The sequence below is a fragment of the Leptidea sinapis genome, chromosome 31 (genome assembly GCF_905404315.1).
Source record: "Leptidea sinapis chromosome 31, ilLepSina1.1, whole genome shotgun sequence".
Classification (NCBI taxonomy): domain Eukaryota; kingdom Metazoa; phylum Arthropoda; class Insecta; order Lepidoptera; family Pieridae; genus Leptidea; species Leptidea sinapis.
The window spans coordinates 6,581,939-6,598,786 of record NC_066295.1 but is presented as its reverse complement, the minus strand read 5'-3'; the positions used below and the strand labels follow the sequence as shown (position 1 = coordinate 6,598,786).

The window sequence follows — 16,848 nt, the reverse complement described above, 5'->3', positions numbered from 1 at the left end:
CTGTGAACGGCTGGATCACTTGGCGTTGCGTAGAGACGTCGCTTCATTGTGTGTCTTCTACCGCATTTATCACGGGGAGTGTTCCGAAGAGCTGTTTAACCTGATTCCTGCCTCCGAATTCCACCTTCGCACGACACGCCACAAGTTAGGATATCATCCTCACCATCTGGATGTGTGGCGGTCCTCCACAGTGCGGTTTTCAAGGAGCTTTCTTCCACGTACTACAAAACTGTGGAATGAGCTTCCTTGTGCGGTGTTTCCGTGACGATACGACATGGGTACCTTCAAAAAAAGCGAGTACACCTTCCTTAAAGGCCGGCAACGCTCCTGTGATTCCTCTGGTGTTGCAACAGATTGTGGGCGGCGGTGATCACTAAACAACAGGTGACCCGTACGCTCGTTTGTCCTCCTATTCAATAAAAAAAAAAGGAACAAATTTAAACGGCAAACACTTAGGTTTTTGTTGGAAAATGGTAAAAAGCCCACAAGGTCTAGTTTGTTGTCTGTAACTTAAATTTTATTCTGTTTTGATTACTTAAAAATTTTACATAGATATAATAATATTTCGCAATAGGTATATTGTCAAAGCCTTGATATTACAATTTCACTAGTGATATTATAATTAAACGGTAGATTGTTAATCAACTTTTTTTCTCACAATTTAAGGGCCTGGTTTTGGTGGCATTGTAATGTCACGGGTACACCATAGTGATATTGTAAGGTGAAAAAAAAGTGTGTATGTACTTATGTATGCCCGCAAGAAGTTATACTTCTTTGGCCTAACAAAGTAAAAATCTTTAAAGTTATTTATTACTGATATTTTGAAATTTTTACTGGTCGTTAGTTACTGAGGCCGTTTCTAATTGGTCTGTATTTTCTTGTATTGTTGTATACATTATCGCAATAAACTTATCAATTAAAACCCAGACCTGTCAACAGTACATATGAGGCCCTTAAGGGTTTGCTCTTAAGGGTATGGCTTGGTTTCTGGTTTAACAACAGTAAGATATTATGTGAACGGTAATATACAGTTAATTAAATTGTTACTTTTCAGATTATAAATTCAACCAATCTATTTCCAATAAAAGATAACGACTTCAAACATATTTTTAAATATGCTTATTAAACAGAAACAAAAAAATCTCTACTTAATGTATAAAAATGCTTGAATTGTTGTTATTAAAACCAAAAATGTTACAAAAATACCTATAAAAAGTGACGAGTACCTTCAGTTATTAGATTAAATCAAAGATTACTTAAAAGACGTCCAGGTGATTGAATTTTTAAATTATAAATTATCTTATGCTCCGTGGTGTATATAAATATTTTTTAAAACAGAAGAAAACTTTGAAGTGGCAACTTCTTCAGATGCGTTAAACACTATACTATTGTGGGTATTGAATGGGATTAAGGTGTAACGCTCAGTTATTTTATGAATATATGACAAAAAAAATATGTTGTATGTATTTTGAATAATTAAGCTCGTCTTGATGAAGTCTCCAGTAATTTTGGTGTGATCTTAAGCAAACACTGTTTTTATGTTTCCATATAAGAAACTCATCCGGTTTTTTAAATAAAATTTTGTTACAATAAAATATCGTGCAATAAAATTTATAATTAAATAGCCTGAGGCTAGGGAGCTGCTCCATTCCCAATCTGTGGTATAATTAAGCAAAGTTATTTATGCCATAGTACGCTTTACCACACAAACGTTTCTTAACATTCTTTTGATATTCACTTTTGAACAGGCACACTTGTCATTCTGACAGAATTTGTTTTTTTTTACGACGTGACGGGCAGGTCATTCAGTTGATGGTAACTGATACGCCCTGTCCATTACAATGCAAACGCTCAGGATTCATGAAAAACCCAAAAATTCTGAGCGGCACTACAACTGCGCTCGTCACCTTGAGACATTAGATGTTAAGTCTCATTTGCCCAGTAATTTCATTAGTTACGGTGCCCTTCAGACCTAAACACAGTATTCCTTACACATTACTGCTTCACGGCATAAATAGGCGCCGTTGTGGTACCCATAATCTAGCTGGCATCCTGTGCAAAGGAGCCTTCCAGAAAAAATAAGCAGAGTCAAGTAAAATAAAGGTAATGGCCAAAAATGAGCGAGTGATTATTATTGTTATGACAAAAAGAAAAGTTTCAGGTGATTTTGATGAAACAACTCTCAAAGTTGTATAGGGACGGCTTCCAATCGAAGCACAAATTTTGTTTTGATTGATCAAATAAGTTGGACAGAACAAGGAATGTTAGGTAACGGTTGCGTCCCTTTTTGTGGCGAAAAATTGAAGTTACGAAACAACTTTTCAGGTACTTACAGCCCTTAGAGTCTCGTGTCATTTTGTAGCGTTTTTGTAACGTTGAAATGTTTCTTTTATTTGTTTTAATGATATACACTTTTTTATTAAGAGAGTGGAATATATGTCAGCGTGATGAGTTAACAAGCGCTATCAACGTCATGAGCTGTCATAAGTTATCCCAATTGATAATCACATTCATTTAACTACTGTTAATATTTAAATACCATTTAATATACCAGTGGGAGGCTCCTTTGCACAGGAAGTTGGCTAGATTATGGGTACCACAACGGCGCCTATTTCTGCCGTGAAGCAGTAATGTGTAAGCATTACTGTGTTTCGGTCTGAAGGGCGCCGTAGCTAGTGAAATTACTGGGAAAATGAGGCTTAACATCTTATGTCTCAAGGTGACGAGCGCAATTGTAGTGCCGCTCAGAATTTTTGGGTTTTTTGAGAATCCTGAGCGGCACTGCATTGTAATGTTCATGGCGTATCAATTACCATCAGCTGAACGTCATGCTCGTCTCGTCCCTTATTATCATAAGCATAAAAAAAATATAACTATCACTATAATTAGAAATAACTATAATAGCATACAATATTTAGATATTTAGTTAACTTGATTCGTGTAAGTTAGTTGGCACTACAGCAGTGCGAGTTAACAGTTGGTAGCGGTAACATATAAATGTAATAATTATTATTATTGGAAACTGTAAAATACAGATATTTAAATTTTAAGTGCGTTTAAATTACAAATTACTTCTACAAATATGGTATATATAATATCGGAATAGGAAGGAAAATTGACAATTAAATAAGAGTGGCCGTTGAATTTTTTGTATTTTCTTCTCATGGGCTCAACTTTTTACGAACATAATATTATGGTAAATAAAGTAATTTAAATGAAATATTTGTAGTGAGGATTCAATAGCGCTTAATTTATGCCTAATTGAATAAAGTTTACTTGACTTTGACCTTATACGTTAAAATATTCAGTAGTTTGTATATATTTTTAAATTGCTGCAGCTGACAAATAAAATTTATAAGAGTGGCAAGTATTTCTAGGTACTTTTTTTCATTAATGATGTCTACTATGTATTTTATTTTCCCTTTTTTTATGGAAGAGGGGGATACATGACCGTACGTGTTCCTGTTATTAAGTGTCGCGCTTTTTTGGAGATACCCATTTCGTATCTGGAAACACCGCACAAAGAAGCAAATACTACAGCCTAGTTGTACGTGAAAACAGATCCAGATAATGGAGACGGCCCTGCATAGCCCGTGTATACGCATCTCCAGTACTATCATCGGCATAGCAATGGATATTGGAGGCGTCCATCAAATCACTGATTTGAAGATTAACAGTGTAATAAACGCGAAGTAAAGTTATTCCAAATTTAAATCTTTTTATTTTTATAACTAAACAGTTGTTACTTGACAGCGAGAAATAATTGTAAACTTGGAGTAACTTTACATTGCATTTATAATTAGAAAGTATATATTTCAAGTGTTCGCTTAATTTCGCACCTTTATTTATTTACAGTGTACATAAATTAAACCTTGGTGCTTTTTTATGATTTACTTCTATTTTTCAATTGTTAAGTTGACATATTTAAGTATTTCTTGCATCACGTTACATACACTGTATTTAAAACAATTGTAACAATATGAAGTTGTAAATATTGATTTAAAAGAGTGGCAATGAGTGTCTTGTCACTTCTTATTTTTTTTTTATGGAATTGGAGGACAAACGAGTGTACGGGTGACTTAACTTAAGTGATCACTTAACACCTGGTGTTAAGTGATCCGCCGCCCACATTCTCTTGCAACACCAGAGGAATCACAAGAGCGTTGCCGGCCTTTAAGGAAGGTGTACGTACTTTTTTTGAAGGCACCCATGTCGTATCGTCTCAGAAACACCACACAAGGAAGCTCATTCCACAGCTTCCAGATTATATTAAAGCCTTCAGCAGTGGTGATAAACTTTGACAATAATAAGCGTAATATTTAATCTACTGTCTGAATAAATAATTTTATTTGATTTGAAGAAATATATTTATTTACCATAGGGAGTGAGAAAAATATAACATATTGCACTAACACTTGGTAAACGTTATGAAGCTATATCAGTTCGTAAAGGGGCTATGACATGGGGAGAAGAACTGACAAGAATCTTTTAAATCATATTATAACAATTGAGCCTGCGCAGAATCAGACAAAAATCATGCATCATTATCCTCTATATAATCTACCATACTATAGTATGCCTTCTTTCGCTTAGAAGCTTTGAAGGTTTAATTTGGCTATGGCATAAGTCTCATTTTAAACATATTATATTAGAGATTATATTATATCTAAATAAAATAGGTTCTTTTGACGATTGACATAACACCGAAAACTAACAACTTCCAAATCCACTCGATTTTGTGTTGAACGACTCGTGTTAGGGAAACAGTCAAATATAGGAATTCCCTGGGGCGTCGTGAACAGCGGGGAAACTATCGGAAATTTATCTTATAGGCCTATTCTGAAAATGGGCTAAGCTATTAATACTGAATGGTCAGTTCTGTTACGTGGTCCAAAGCCACGGACATTCTGTCATCATTAAAGACGATAATAGTTTATAGCTGATGCTATCGTTTATCAAACATCACTCATGATAATTAAATCTTACTTTTTTTCTGGATCCACAGTTACAGTTGATATTTATTTTATTTTTACTCGTGATAAGTAAGAATCTACTTCCATACTCAGTCATTCATCAGTCTTCGTCTATCTTAACTCTAAAACTGCTGAACTGATTGTTTTTTAATGTACGATTTTCCTATAAATATTTCTAAAAGAATATAAAATTGAATTTAAAGTTACCGTGTGTTTTTGGTTATGCTCAATCTGACTAAAACTTTATGTCCGAGGTGCGTCCTACGTTTTCGCAGCACATGCAATTGTTTTTAATAAATTGTATGTTAGTATTATTAATTCATTGCCCTGTCCTGCCTCGGGGCGTAAATAGAATAGGGTAGTCCCAGGTCCAAGGGTGTCGTAAGAGGCGACTACGGGCTTTTTGAAAGTGGGAGAGTCACGCTGCTGCCTTATGACGTCAGCACAATCGGGCCAGACTCGTCCGGGTTAATTACCACACTCGCACAGAATACCGGCGTGAAGTAGCGGCCTAGTGCCGCTATGTTTCGCATAGGTTAGTGTCGAGGACCGGAGGCCATTCCCCCCCCCCCCAACAAAATATGAGAGTGGTCCTAAAAAATAAATTACCCCAGGAGGGTACCGGCTCTTGTAGAGCCGGAGAATCCCTCCCCGAGCATTCGCGCTCGGGCTGCCCCTCGTATTCTGGGGAGGGCACAGTACCGCGTATGTCACAGGACAAACAGGGCAGCAACATCACGGCACCCCTCTCCACGCTTAATGTGGACTTTTGTAACATCCGGGGAATTCACTCCAACTTAAACGCCGTCCACCACCACCTTGAGACGGCGCAGCCGGCCTTGTGTTTCCTTACGGAGACGCAGATATCTCGACCTAGCGATACGTCATATTTAACGTACCCCGGGTACAAAATTGAGCATAATTTCATGCCTCATGCCGGGGTATGTGTGTACGTTAGGGAGGATATCTGCTGTCGGCGTCTCGGCAATTTTGAGGGTAGGGGCCTGTCTACTCTCTGGCTCCGCGTAGATTTAGAGGACCGCGTCCGCATCTATGCGTGTGTCTACAGGTCCCATAGTGGTAACGCAGAAACGGATCACCTCATGGGCTGCGTTCAAGCGGCATTTGATGACGTGCTTGCTCAGATCCCCTCCGCTGAAATCGTAGTCTTGGGTGATTTCAACGGGCACAATGCCGAATGGCTTGGATCACGTACCACAGACTACGCAGGGCGATCTGTGCATAATTTTGCATTGGCGAATGGTCTGTCCCAATTGGTTGAGTCGCCGACGCGGCTCCCGGATGTGAATAGCCACATGCCGTCCTTATTAGATCTTCTGCTGACTACACATCCCGATGGTTACCAGGTCTCTGTCGACGCCCCTCTCGGAACGTCCGACCATTGCCTGGTCAGGAGTGTAGTGCCTATCCGACGCCAACGTCGCAGACCACCAGCGACCCGCCGCGTTTGGCACTACAAGTCAGCAGATTGGGATAGGATGCGTTCCTTTTTTGCATCCTACCCTTGGGGCAGGGTTTGTTTCCTTTCAGATGATCCTAGTGCCTGCGCCGTTGCAGTAGCCGATGTGATACTGCAGGGCATGGATATTTTTATACCAAGCTCTGTAGTACCGATCGGTGGCAGATCACAGCCCTGGTTCGATGCGTCAGTTAAAGCAGCATCTGACTGCAAAAAACAGGCGTATCGAACTTGGGTTGCGGCGCTGGGCTCAAAGGATCCGAACTGCAAAGTTCTGAAGAGGAAATATAACCGTGCCTCCAGATTTTTTAAGCGGCAAATCGCCCGTGCGAAATCGAAGCACGTCGTCAAAATTGGCGAGCAGCTTTCCAGTTACCCGACCGGAACACGCAAGTTCTGGTCGTTGTCGAAAGCTGCTCTTGGTAACTTCAACCAGCCGTCCATGCCGCCGTTGCACATGAGGAATGACACCCTGGCCCATACGGCAAACGAGAAAGCCGATCTCCTGTGCACTCTTTTTTCCTCCAACTCGACTCTTGACGACAACGGAAAAACACCCCCGACCATCCCGCGGTGTCAGAGCTCCATGCCTGAAGTACAGTTCCGACAGAAAACTGTTAGGCGAGCTCTGTTTTCGTTGGACGTCAGGAAGTCGAGCGGGCCGGATGGCATTTCTCCAATCGTGCTTAGAACGTGTGCCCTTGAGTTGACGCCGGTGCTAACGCGTTTATTCCGGCACTCTTATTCAAAAGGCGTAGTCCCTGATTCATGGAAGTCAGCCCTTGTCCATCCGATCCCAAAAAAAGGAGACAGTTCGGATCCGGCAAACTACAGGCCTATTGCTATTACCTCCCTACTCTCCAAAATTATGGAGAGCATAATTAACCGCCAGCTCTTGGTATACCTTGAGGGTCACCAGTTGATCAACGACCGGCAGTACGGCTTTCGCCATGGTCGGTCGACTGGCGATCTTCTGGTATACCTAACACACAGATGGGCGGCGGCTATTGAAAGCAAGGGGGAAGGCCTGGCAGTTGGTCTGGATATAGCGAAGGCCTTTGATCGTGTATGGCACAAGGCGCTTCTCGCAAAACTTCCATCATTTGGGCTTCCCGAGAGCTTATGCAAGTGGACCTCCAGCTTCCTCACTGGGCGCAGCATACAGGTCGTTATCGACGGTTATTGCTCAAATCCCAAGCCCGTGAACGCTGGAGTGCCCCAAGGCTGTGTGCTATCTCCCACGCTGTTTCTTCTGCATATCAATGATATGTTCTACACCGCCAACATGCATTGCTATGCAGACGACAGCACTGGTGATGCCGTATACACGGGCCATGCAGGTCTCTCTCGGGAAAACGTCGACCAGTGCCGGGAGAAACTTGTGTCTTCTATCGAGTCCTCTCTCGAGAAGGTCGCGGAATGGGGTAAGTTGAACCTTGTCCAATTTAACCCCCAGAAGACTCAAGTTTGCGCGTTTACCACTAAAAAAACCCCATTTGCCGTATCACCGCTCTTCGAGAACACTTCCCTTAAAGCCTCGCCTAGTATCGGAATACTGGGTCTCGAAATCTCGAGCAATTGCCAATTCGGTGGCCATCTGGAGGGCAAAGCCAAACTAGCTTCAAAGAAACTGGGCGTCATAAATAGAGCACGGCAATACTTCAAGCCGGCCCACATTCTAGCGCTCTACAAAGCGCAGGTCCGGCCTCACATGGAGTATTACTGTCATCTCTGGTCTGGCGCACCCCAGTATCAGCTCGATCCATTTGACCGCGTGCAACACAGAGCAGCTCAAATTGTCGGGGACCCAGTACTCTGTGAACGGCTGGATCACTTGGCGTTGCGTAGAGACGTCGCTTCATTGTGTGTCTTCTACCGCATTTATCACGGGGAGTGTTCCGAAGAGCTGTTCAACCTGATTCCTGCCGCCGAATTTCACCTTCGCACGACACGCCACAAGTTACGATATCATCCCCACTATCTGGATGTGTGGCGGTCCTCCACAGTGCGGTTTTCAAGGAGCTTTCTTCCTCGTACCACGAAGCTGTGGAATGAGCTTCCTTGTGCGGTGTTTCCGGGACAATACGACATGGGTATCTTCAAGAAAAGCGCTTACACCTTCCTTAAAGGCCGGCATCGCTCTTGTGCTTCCTCTGGTGTTGCAGGAGAGTGTGGGCGGCGGTGATCACTTAACACCAGGTGACCCGTACGCTCGTTTGTCCTCCTATTCCATAAAAAAAAAAAATCATTCATACAGGACGGATGCCCTTCAATTGACATTGTAATTACTTAAGTTTATGACGACCTACTTGGACCAGTGGCTAGTGACTCTGAGCTAGACTTCAAGCATTTATATGATGAAAATAGACGTCCATTCCGAGTCATATATTATATTATCTTTAAGTATGTATATAGTATTATTTATATCGTAGTCTTGCATCCATAGTTCAGGTTATTTGGGGCAAGGGCAATTCAACATCAGCAGCAACTTTTCTTCATCAAATTTGACATTCAATTTTCAATGCTTTGTCGTGTAATCAGCGAATTTAAGCCAGTAACGGTATCAATAGTTTCACACAATTAAATCGCCTTACGTGCAACGAGTTAACGTTTAAAATTGCAATCTTTTGATCCGTGAATAATTGCTGTGAATTGCACGATTTGCAAACTAACTAAAGTGCATAGTTAGCTCATTTTAAGTGAGCAAGATTATTGGTTATAAAATCCTTAAAGTTTTTTAGTAGCAATGGTTATTTTAACATATAAGAATATAACAAGCTTTTCAAAATTAAAAATAATACTTCAAAACATATATCAAGGCATTATTTCTATCGCATCGTCATTTCCTCGTTACACAAATACTTTAAAACAAGTTTGTGTTTAAATAATATATCTATTATTTTTTTTGTTTAATATATTGATGTACCTCATACGATGTCAATAAGAAAGTAATTATCACCAACTGTTATACCAACCAAGGTGTTATAGAGAAAATTATTTACATCGATATTTAAGTCGGTTTTTGTAAATCGATCTTAAAAAGATTTAAATTTTTAGCTATTTATGCAACTGTTGTGTAATAAGGGCTATTAAAACACGAATGTGGATTTACCTCACGAGGCGAAGCCGAGTGTGATAATAGTATCACATGAGTGTTTTAATACCTAAATATCAACAGTTGCATACAAGACTTTATCTACACCCAAATGAATCCTCTAAAAGATTCTGAAACAGTTGCTTACTGCTTACATTAAAACAGCCAGTCCTAGTAGTAACCTAATATCATCCATTACTGATTATATACAAATAAACTAAGTATTGATGAAAAAAATATTTATTTTAGTAGTAATTTACATTTTGTATAGTGCAATAATTAAAATTCACTTGAATATTATGTTCTTTTGGAAATTAATCGCTCATTTTTTGTAAACAAAACAATAAAAATATCGAAGTAAAATGGCGGGGATTCAAATAACCTACTTTTATTTACGGCGCGCGACGTTCTGGTGGTGTGGAACGCGCGTAAACCAAAATGTTCTTTTTTTGAAATTCATACAGATGCCACGCATCGAGCAATAAGAATGTGGTTCTCTGAATGTTGGTTAAGTCTGTTCAAACTCTTTGAGCATGAAGGGAATGAAAAAAAAATAGGAGTGTTGTTATGAAATTCAGTACAACATTACAACACTCTTTTGGATGATGTAATGGTTATTAGAACATTGGGTGTTTTAATGTTGGCAATAAGCTAACTGTTTCAGAATCTTTAATAGAGGATTTAAAGCATGGGTGTAGATAAACACTTTTAATTTACCTAATACACAAATTGATTGAGAGTAATCTAGTCCACACATACACATTTACGTGTAATGTAATGTCTTGTCACCTCTCATGAAGTAGTAAGTTCTGGTGGTCATTTGTGGTCCTCATCATCATTTCCACTTTACCAAATGATGCTTTCTATACAAATTCATCATTTTGTTTTTAAATTTGAGATTTTTCCCTAACCACAACATCAGATTTTTTACTCCAGTAAATGAAAAAAAAATACTAATCGGTTCATAAATGACGGTATTATAGGTATTAAGGTATCTATGTGATTATGTATATGAGTTTATAAAAAAGGTAGAAATTAAATAATTAACTCATGTTATAAATTTTAGAAAATTAACTCAAAAATAAAAAAGTTATTTATGTGTAAGTAATTGCGAAAAAATGTTTTTCTAAAGTCAGATTAGATTTTCGTAGGCAAGCTCGCGGATGACCATTAAAACTTATTTAACCTTAATACGATTTTATATTTTAATCATGTCAGTTTTTTATTCATAATTATGTATGTATATTGTCATGCTAAAAGTGATCGTTAAGTTAACCTTACCTACCTTTATTTAAATTATTTCGTTTTATAATTTTGTTTTTAGTTATCACGAGGATGATTCACAGTTGAAAAACAGTTGGAAAGCGTAAAACGTACATTCTGTCAGTGAACCATAACAATTCTGATTATGTATTGAACGATAGAGTATGAAAACATTATATTCTATTGCGTCTTGTATTTATATAAACATTCTAATGGAACGTGCTCAGTAATCGTGAAGCCATTGCGCGAGATGGACTTCTGTAACAAGGTTGTTGTGATAACCGGTGCCAGCGGCGGCATTGGAGCCGACGCAGCCTTGACCTTCGCTAAACACTCGGCAAAACTTGTACTAGCTGCTAGAAATGAATCGAAACTCATAGACATAGCATCAAAATGTGAAAAACAAAAGCAAATTAAACCACTGATTATTCGAGCCGATGTGTCAAAAGATGATGATCTGATAAATATTATTGCAGAAACAATAAAAACGTTTGGTCGAATCGATGTTTTGGTGAATAACGCTGGGCAAGGAATTAAAGGAAATGTTTTGGATGGTATTGAACTGTACGATACAGCCATGAATGTAAACGTGCGCTCTGCTTATCTATTGACCAGTTTGGCCGCACCCTATCTCGCCGAATCAAAGGGGAACGTGGTCAACGTATCCAGCGTAGCGTCATTAAGGCCGATTAAGGATATAAGCTTCACGGCGTACTGTGTCTCTAAAGCCGCTCTTGATCAACTTACTAAGTGTGCCGCTTTGGATCTATCGCGTAAAGGTATTCGAGTGAATTCAGTTAATCCCGGATGTACGCGCAGTAATTTCCTCGAATCAGCTGGTTTAGATGCTAAACTTGTGTATGGAAAACGTAGTGAAGCACTGCCGCTTGGAAAAGTTGTGGAAAGTGATGAGGTGGCTGACCTTATAGTATATCTAGCAAGTGATCGAGCGCGCAGTATTACCGGTTCTGTCTACGTCATAGATAATGGTGAAATGTTGGTTTGATTATCTGTCTTGCAAATTTTATAAAATTTAAATTGTATACTCTTATAAAGATAAATGGCCCAGATTAATATAATATTTATAAGTGCCTTGCCTGCTTAGAATTCTGTGTATTATTTTTATTAACTATTTGCCCACCGATTGGAATCAAATCAGCAAACAGACGCACGAATATAAATTAATTTTGAATAAATATTTATTGTGCATATGTGCTTTTTATTTAATCATATGTATAGTTATTATTGTTATGAATTCATATTCATGAAGAATGACGATTACAAAGGCGATAATAATTGAGTTCAGATGCCCACCCACTGCGTATCGCATATGTTTTTCCACATCGGGTGTATGTTTAGTGGCTTTATGATATTCTAGTGTGTTCTAATTAGTGAATTCTGACATAGTAACTCCATTGTTCAAAATTGTAAACTTCAAGGCCAGGGTGTTTTGGATTAACTTAAGAAAAACACTCTTTACTGTTAAATAATAATAAATGGATCAGTTGAGCTTGGGGCATGACGTATGGGCCGAGTGATCAAATGAACATGTTATTCTGTTGACCTACGTAAATACAGATCCTTATATTATAATACATTGCATTTGGATTGTAATTTTGGTTTTTTTTTTTAATAAGATTATTTTGGGTTTTTAATAAAAGGGTTGTTAAATTAATGAATTAAAAATAAAATATAATTAACAAAGGTGCGAAATACATTATATTTTCATATGTACCTTTTTCTCTTTTGCTGATTTACATAAGAGGATGGCTAAATCTTTAAATAACAGTATGTATTTATCATAATGGAATTACATCAAGTTTATTCATGTGTGTATATTTTATGTACTTTCTGTTAGTAGGTATGCATATCGTATTAAATATATTGTTGTATCTTTATGAACTCTATGTGCCATTTCAATAAAAGGACTTCTGTCAGAGAAATTAGCAAGGGAAGTATGCTACAATATTCTGTATAAACAAAATATGAATATTTTCTACTCCTAGTTGAAACTGATGGTAAGTGATCACCGCGGCCCATGCTCTCTTTTAAACCAGAGGAATCACTGGAGCGTTTCCATTAATCATGGAAAAAATGTATTATTTGAATTCAAAACCCGAAAACAGTTTTGTACTTGGTGGATGAGGATTAAAATGGGGCCGTCGTGGTGGTAGTAAAAGGATCTAACTATTGCACTACTGACTCTATGCAATGTTGCTTGTAGACGTTTTATTGATTAATTTAAGTAGCGTAAGTATATTTAATTTAATTTATTGTAAGTGTAATATGTAATCGTTAATTTACTCAAAATAAACACACCTACAAAACAAGTTAATGTTTATTTAAAGAGATTTTTTTATGACAATAAGGGACGAGAAGTGCAGGACGTTCAGCTGATGGTAATTGATACTCCCTGCCCATTACAATGCAGTGTCGCTCAGGATTCGATAAAAACCCAAAATTTTCAGCGGCACTACAGTTGCGCTCGTCATCTTGAGACCTAAGATTGTAAGTCTCAATTGCCCAGTGATTTCACCAGCTACGGCGCCCTACAGACCGAAACACAACAATGTTTACACATTACTGCTTCACGGCAGAAAAACGCGCCGTTGTGGTACCCATAATCTAGCCGGCATGCCGTGCAAAGAAGCCTCTCACTGGTAAATGCCCTTAGCCGCCTCTTACCCTTAGGCCTGGGACTTCCATATTATTTTGATGCCAACGGAAGTACAGAAAGAAATAGTATAGAGATCTTATGTTAATAGATTCCCGCAAAATGGGCATTCGTGATGGCGTTGGAGGTTGGAGAAGTGGACTGTCATTAATAATTTTAGGCAGATAATTTAAATTTCATTACTATATTTTATATATCTGAGCCTGTTTTATTCAGGATGTTACAAAACTACCCGTAAAGTTGAAAGGAGGTTAAATGTAAAAAAAATATATTATTTTCACTGATGTCCAAACCCTATTTCAGTAAAATTAAAGAATAAACTACTAAAATGTACCTACATTCCATACCTAATTAGCGGAACGACAAAATTTAAAAGATCTAACCTAACGAAACAACTTTAAGGAACACTTACTTTTTCATAATAAACGTCAAATTTACAGAAACGGCTCAAAGTGACTCCGCCTTGCTCAATACACAACCTCGTTCGCCGGGAAACGGCTTGTGTGGTATTTCGTACCATCGTCGATGTTATTGATGCGAAAACCGATCCAACACGTTGTTCCATCTCGGCAACCGTTGGGCAATCGGAGAAACACACTCTGCCCTTCACTTAACCATATTTTCCAACTTAACGTTTTTTGAAGCCAGAACTTGAGTATAATGACATCCTTGTATTGGTAGAAAATATTTATGTATGAAAAATAGAAAATCTATAGTAGAAAATTAATAGGCCTTTCTGCTTAATAATCTGGTTCCCTGACATGACAGCTTACTAGGGTTGAGAAAAATTTTAGCTTTGATAATTAATTATATTTCTAGTGGGTATTTTGTAACACGGTGTATAAAGGCCTGGATAAATAATAAAAATATATAATAAACTACAGTAAAAATAGGTAGTTTTACTCAGGTTGGTAATTTAAGTAAATAATTTACACATTTATAGCCAAACATCAACTAACCACTGTAATATAGTTATTATTTAAAGATATCAGAAACAGTTAAAAAAATTAAAGCCCTTAAAATTAAATATATAAGTCAGTAAAACTGAAATACATTATTTAAAAAAAAACTCTTAATAAAAATAGGTTTATGGATATAAATATAAAATTGAATAAGAATAAAATTAATACTTACGTGTAAAAAATTCTTATGTCTTGTGTCTCCTGCATAAAGATACATTAATTAATCTATACCTTTTCAAAATGTCATAAAAATTATGTCCAACCATGCCAATCTGGGACGGCCTGCCAGTAACATAATAGAGACGACAATTTGTATGTTAGTAATTAAAAAACTCAAACTATGCATGGCCACTTAAAATTTAATTCACCAGTAGATAAGTAATTATCAATTAGAGTTACGTATTTTATTTAAAAAACTAGAGATGCTTATGTGAATTGCAAGAGTTTTATAATTTTGTACCTAATCACAGGAAATAAGTTGTCACACTATCAAATTCAGTTTATAGGTTAGGGCAAAAAGAAAATCTGTGAATACAAGCCTTACCAATATGGTATTAATATAATTCTGTAGCTATTGTATGTAAATGCTTTAATCGTTCTCGACGATGCATTTACAAAGAGGGTATACATCAGCATGTACCAACAAACTACCAACTCGTCTGTTTCAATATTCTTGAGCACGTTAACACGTACGATATTCTCCTCATTTGCTTCCATACATTTTGCTTTGCGCTGCACACCCTACTTTGTTCCACAGAAAATCAAGACTAATGGTCTAGAAAATAGCAACTATTTTAGCAAGAATAAGTTACTTTGTTGCTGACCTGTTTATGTACAACTATGTCACGCTCATACATTCTGTTTACAACAATATTACTTTGGGAAAATTCTGGAATCGTAAAGTGCGGAGCTGATAAAATATTACGTTTTGTAAGATCTTAATATATGAGAACTTTTACGGGTTTATTTGTATAAATATCAGTAACACATTTACTGAATTAAATCTTAATAAATTAAAGCTTCCTCTTGTGCGGTATTTCCGGGACGATACGACATGCAGTACCTTCAAAAGCGCGTACACCTTCCTTACAGGCCGGCAAAGCTCCTGTGATTCCTTTGCTCTGTTGTAAAAGAATGTAGGCGATGGTTATCACTTAAGATCAGGTGACCCGTGCGCTTGTTTGTTCGCCTTTTCCATTAAAAAAAACATGAATCCGAGCCATGAGATTCACTATCCATTTCAAATCTAAAAAGAGCTTAAAATAAAACCGGCTCAAAACATATTGAAATCAAGACAAATAAAATGGAAAAATAAATTATTGTATCTACAACACAAAATATATCGTAATTATAATGGTTTGAATTGGTAACAATTTCAAAGTGTGATTTTTGATAGGCTTTAACTATCGCTTTCAACACATCATTGTTTACTTTAGTGCCTGGTCTTCCTCGGACTTCAGTGTTCAAGTTAAAAGTCCTCTACAAAAGTAATAAAACCAAAAACACACGAAGCTTTCATTTACCGTAATTTTTAATAAAGAAACGGAAGAATTTTTGTATATTTTATAAAAAAATAATACCTGTAAAATTTATGCTTATTTCAGAAAACCGCAATGAAACTAAATATTTCACATATTACAAAAATAATTTAGTTTAAAACAGCAATATTTACAATTATTTCGTTTTCATCAATCTTACTTGTTTACATATCTTAGCATAAAAGGATATAAGTAGGAACTTTTTATTTGTGTATTTTTCATCGAAATATAGTAATTTTCTACCTTATTCTAATACTATAATAATTTAGCTACTCACACCTATTTTTGTATTTCACCGAAACCATCTATTTTTTTTATGATTTTTTGAAATCATCCATCTAACATCAAACATGTCAAACTTTAATTGCGATTTCTCACAAAATTGTAATTTTGAGATAATTCAGTTTATGATTCAAGGTGCGGTATGCTCGTCTCTTTTTTTATATATATATAAGAGGGGGCAAACGGGCAAGAGGCTCACGATACGGGGAGAAGTGAGGCAACCGCCCATCGACATCCGCAACATATGTTGTGTCAAGAAATGCGTTGCCGGCCTTTAAGGTGGGAGTATGCTTTTTTCTTAAAGGTCCCTAAGTCAAATCTGGTTGGGAAAGCCGCAGCCGGTAATTGATTCGACAAAGTGGCAGTGCGAGGCAAGACATTTCTAACAAAACGCGCGGTTGTGGAATGCCAGACGTCTACGTGATGCGGATGGTACTTTGTACGTAATGTCCGGTGGTGGAATTCGGCCGCTAGAATCAACCCGAACAGTTCCTCTGAGCACTCCCCGTGATAAATGCGGTAGACGATGGCGAGAGAACCCACATCTCTACGCAATGCCAAAGAATCAAACCGATCGGAGAT

The 16,848-nt window shown here is 37.6% G+C and overlaps 2 protein-coding genes across 2 annotated transcripts in view; both read left to right on the top strand.

Annotated features, from left to right (window-relative positions):
- Window positions 1-16,848, top strand: part of LOC126974077 (semaphorin-2A) — a 537,897-nt gene that overhangs the window by 58,245 nt on the left and 462,804 nt on the right. The window lies entirely within an intron of this gene.
- On the top strand, window positions 11,007-12,019 carry LOC126974137 (uncharacterized oxidoreductase TM_0325-like). Its single transcript, XM_050821571.1, has one exon. The coding sequence runs from the start codon at window positions 11,061-11,063 to the stop codon at window positions 11,814-11,816; it is 756 nt and encodes a 251-aa protein (XP_050677528.1). The 5' UTR covers window positions 11,007-11,060; the 3' UTR covers window positions 11,817-12,019.

Excerpts from the sequence above, each read along its gene's own strand:
- LOC126974137 (XM_050821571.1), top strand. The coding sequence starts at position 11,061 with ATGGACTTCTGTAACAAGGTTGTTGTGATAACCGGTGCCAGCGGCGGC.